The sequence below is a fragment of the Emiliania huxleyi genome (genome assembly GCF_000372725.1).
Source record: "Emiliania huxleyi CCMP1516 unplaced genomic scaffold EMIHUscaffold_354, whole genome shotgun sequence".
In the NCBI taxonomy this organism is placed as follows: Eukaryota; Haptophyta; order Isochrysidales; family Noelaerhabdaceae; genus Emiliania; species Emiliania huxleyi.
The window spans coordinates 30,853-35,549 of NW_005199324.1; the positions used below are offsets into that span (position 1 = coordinate 30,853).

At 65.9% G+C, this 4,697-nt stretch overlaps 1 protein-coding gene across 1 annotated transcript; it reads left to right on the plus strand.

Moving 5' to 3' along the window:
- Window positions 1-3,533: 3,533 nt before the first annotated feature.
- On the plus strand, window positions 3,534-4,139 carry EMIHUDRAFT_242213 (hypothetical protein; the record flags this gene model as incomplete). The annotated part of the gene is made up of 1 exon (XM_005772635.1): window positions 3,534-4,139. One exon carries the CDS (start codon window positions 3,534-3,536, stop codon window positions 4,137-4,139), a length of 606 nt encoding a protein of 201 aa, XP_005772692.1.
- Window positions 4,140-4,697: the final 558 nt, after the last annotated feature.

Sequence of the window (4,697 nt, forward strand, 5' to 3'; positions counted from 1 at the left end):
TGGCCAGTTTCGTTGAGTCTAGGCTTCAATGACATTCTGCAATGCATTTCGACGGCGGCCATTCGTGAGGGAGAAAGACACACGCCGGGACTCCGGTCGCAGGGGGGGGGGGGGAGGGAAACAGCGGCGGCTGTGGCGGAGACAGCGGCAGCGGCGGTGGCGAGGGCCTAACCTGAGGGGGAGGGGGTGGGGGAGGGGATGAGGACGGTGAGGGCGGCTGGGGCAGCCGGGAAGGCAGCACAGGGAGGCGCGGCGCACCTCAAACTCGAGCGAGTAGCGGGAATATCACCCGCTGCTCCGGCGGGATAGTGCTCCCCCGCCGCCCCCTGGGTCACCCCGAGTGACCTCGCAGCCCACGCCGTGAGGCGCTGCTGTCAGAGGGGTTTATCACCGCCGTATCCACCCCACACTGGCCGCCGAGGGGCCCGGCGGGCTGAGGCGCGCGAGGCGGCTTTCGCTCCCGCGGGGCGGCTCTACCCGTCTCAGCACGGCGTCCCGAGGTGTAGCCGTGTACCTGGCGGCAGGGCCATCACTCACGCGCCTACTCGCGGCACGAGGGAAGGCGTGACGCGACCGCGAGAGGCGAGATGGCTGATGGCGAGACAGTCGTTTGGCCCGTTTGAGGCTGAAAGGATGACCGCGGACGATGAGGGCGACGATTCATCGCGGCTACTGAGCAGGCAAGGTCCGGACCTACAGGATGGAGGGGCGAGTAGTGAGACTCGGGACCATATCTTCGCGTCGAGAGACGAAAATCCGGATTCTTGGCCGCCGGCCGCCGCCGGCCGCCGAGCGGACACTAGGGAACTGCGCGACGACGACGACATTACTGAGGTGCTGCTTTCACCACCGCCCTTCTGGTGGTGTTTGCCGGTCGGGGGGGCGTCGGCAGCGCCGCCGATCCGCGCGGATGTTGCAAACGGTGGCTCGGGGCACCTATTTCGGCAGCCCCGGGGCGGGAGCCGAGGAGGGGCAGCCGTTGCGGTTGCGCCATCGCAGCTCGGCGGCGCGTGGGGAGCCGAGCGGCTTCCAGCGATCCCGCGAGACAGCGGCCCGCATCCGTCCCGGATGCCGCGCCCACGCTGCCCGACGCAAGCGCCAGATGGGAGAGGAGGTTGGCAGCCTTTCTGCGCTTCGAGGTGCAAGAGAACTCTTGCGTTATTTAGCGGGAGGAAGCCAGGTGGGGTTTAGCCCAATGTGTTGGCGGGCACGCCATGCCGATATGGGTACGATCCCAGGACGGGCGAAGATCATCAAGCGAAATTCATTGGAATATATGCGTGCTCAGTTTCTAAATTTTGGAAGGATGCGCTTGGCCTAGAAGCTGAGTGGGCTGGCTCACGTGGGTGCCCCGCTACTCCGGACGAGGGCGGCGAACCAGGCCGGGACTGCTCCGACTATCAAGGCCATATGGCCAGCGGACCTGACGCTTGTCCATGCGAAACCAACCCCTCGCCCGAAGACTGCATGAGGCTCGCTGAATGTGTCAACAGCTTTTACGGGCCGGGGGGCCCATCATTGGCTTTAGGCACAACATGGCGAACGACGTTAATCAAAATATCGGGTCATGCTGTCTACTTACTTGTGGTTCCCCGGACTACCACGGGGGGATTACATCTTGGAAGACTTTCTACATGGACCCGCCCCCGGAGGGTTACGGATAACCACCGGCCGCAGGACAATGCCCGAACAATCTCCATCAGGCGAACGTGGAACGAATACATCAGCCTGTGAGCTGTGTTACAGTGAGCCGAGAGTGTTAGTGCCTGTGCGCTCCATTTTGATGATTTACTACAGGCTGAGACAGTGTACAGGTCCGGGCTTCGGTTTCGCAACAGCTTCGTTTTCACAACACGGCCGCCTCGAGACGCCGCGCCGTCGTGCAATTCGTGCCCGAGCCGTCCACAAGGCCGCCGGCACATTTGCCAATGTGCCCGGAGCGCAGGGAGTCGATGGGTGCCGCAGTGCGAGCGAGCACTGCAGCTGCAGTGCTCGCTCGCACTGACGGCGCTGCGCCACGGCGGCGAAGCATGTCTGGACTTCAAGGACAGCGCTTCTCCGCTGCTCGAGGCTTGCGGCACGGTCCAGGCCGACCACACAGAGCACCCGAGGCAGCTGGCGTGGCCTCACTCATGACCTGTGCTACCCGTCGGCGGGGCCAGCTGCGGTTTCACAACGCGCCTCATTTTTGGCGCCCTCCTGCTAGCCGCGCATGAGTAGGGAGACCGTGTGTGGTGTCTTCGCGGCCTAGATCACCCTCTTGGCAGTCTATATTCCGGATTTTAGCCCTCCTGTCGCATCTGGTGAGCCGTACCATAGCGAGGACCAAACGTGTTGTGAAACCAAAGCACGGACCTGTAGTCTCAGCCCGCCGATTGCTCGCCCGTCCTTTTACCTCCTCGTGATCCCCCGCCGCCACCCTCGCCTCGTCGCCCTCCCACCGCCTCGCCGCTCGCCCGCCGATTGCTCGCCCGTCCTTTTACCTCCTCGTGATCCCCCTCCGCCACCCTCGCCTCGTCGCCCTCGCGCCGCCTCGCCGCTCGCCCGCCGATTGCTCGCCCGTCCTTCTACCTCCTCGTGATCTCCCGCCGCCACCCTCGCCTCGTCGCCCTCCCGCCGCCTCGCCGCTCGCTTGCCCGCCCGCCCATCCTTCTACTCCCTCGTGATCCCCCGCCGCCACCCTCGCCTCGTCGCCCTCCCGCCGCCTCGCCGCTCGCCCGCCGATTGCTCGCCCGTCCTTCTACCTCCTCGTGATCCCCCGCCGCCACCCTCGCCTCGCCGCCCTCCCGCCGCCTCGCCCCTCGCCCGCCGCTAGCTCGCCTGCACGCCCGACCTTCTAGTTCCTCGTGTTCCACCCGCCGCCCGCCTCGCCAACTCCGTTTGTGCCAGCTCCCGCTTCCCGCCAGCCCGCCCGCCACCACCTCCCCGCGCCGCGCCGCTCCATCCTGCCGTTACCGCGCCGCCCTCGCTCCTTCCTGCTGCCGCCCCCCCCTCAGCCGTTTGACCCGCCGCCTAACGCCTCGCCGTTCGCTGCCGTAGTCCGCCGTCGTGCCGCCATTCCTTACCGTGCCGCTCCTTCTGTGCCGTACCGCCCCTGCCGTTTAGCCCGCCGTCCCTCCTGCCGTCCATTGCCGCCGTGCCGCCATTCCGCCGCTACTGTGCCGCCTTCCTCGCGCACACACACCTTACCTCCTGCTCGACTGAGTTTGCGCTGAGAAGTGACCCGAGCCGCCGGGTGCCCCGCAGCGGCCTCGCTGGGCCAGAACACCCGGTCCGCGAGTGCTCCGCAGCAACCTCGCTGAGCCAGAACGTCGGCTCGCGAGGTGGGGTGCTAGTATGAGACCGATACGTCGTAGAGTTCTTGCGCTTCGGCGGTTAGTGGTGCACTAACCTCCGAGAAACCCTTCGGGTCGCTCCTCATCGCAAACCCTGTCAGCAGAGTCCTCCTGCGGGAATGTACGTAAGAGCTACATACACTGACAAAAAGGAAAACATCGTGCGCACACGAGGAACGTCGCAAGGCGCTAGCTACGATGCTCGTGGACCTAGATGCCGCCTTCCTAGATAACGAGGTCTCGCTGTTGGAAGTGATCGTGAAGGTGCTGGTCGAGTCTGACCTCGCTTCCGCGGTCGCCCTCAAACGATGCAACAGCCGCTTCAAGGACCTCGCCACCCCGCTGGTGGCAGACGCCGTGGAAAGGACGGGCAAGAAGTGGCGGGATGCGGCAGCCAAAATCGTCAACAGAAGCGCTGCAAAGATCATAGGTGGGCTCGAGCGCAACGAGGTGCTGACCTCCTTGGATCACATCAACACCGCGATCCGCGCCAACGCCGCCGGCATCGGCTTTGCTATCCCCATCGACACCGCCGAGAAGGCGACGGGGACGGATCTCGGCCGATCTCGGGAAGGGCGGCTCATCTCGGCGGATCTCGGCGGATCTCGGCGGATCTCGGGCTGTCAGGCGATGAAGACGCTCTCGGCGGGCGGGAAGATCTCGCACGCGTACCTCGGCATCTCGATGCTGTCTCTCACGCCGGAGGCGGCTCGGCTCAACAACGCCGACCCAAACTCGAACGTGTATCTGCCCGAGCAACACGGCGCCGACCCCGCCCTCCTCCGCGCTCTGGGGCCCTTCTAGCACCCTCCGAGGGAGCGTCCCTGACCACACCTTCAGGCGCCCTCGTCCTCGCCGTCGGGCCAGACACACCCGCCGCGAAGGCGGGATTCCGAAAGTTCGACCTCATCGTCGAGCTCGCCGGCGAGGGATGGCCGAGTAGGGTTCCCTCGTTTTTATGGGCTTCCCCCGCGTTGGCCCTCACCCCCTTCCTCCACATTCGCTCGTTCGCTTCTGCCTCTGCTGGACTGATACAGCCGAGTGATCGGCGAGCGACCGCCGAGGCGTGCGCAAGTTCGAGCCCCCCCCTCGCAGGCACGCCAATCTCGTCGGCCGCGGACGCCCAGCGGCTCGTCGACGAGACGAGGGTGGGGCAGCCGCTGCAGGCGCGTCACGACGGAGGGGATGAGTTCGCCTGTGATGGGGAAGACCGCGCACCGCTCGCCCACGCGCGCCGGGTCGATTACGTCGAGTGCCGTGGGGGCGTCTGTCTGTCTAGACGTGGAGTCGCGAGGGCCGCCTGGTCCTTGCCCCCCACCACCCTCGTGGGGTGGAGACGGCTCCCTGACCGCACCTCTCCTC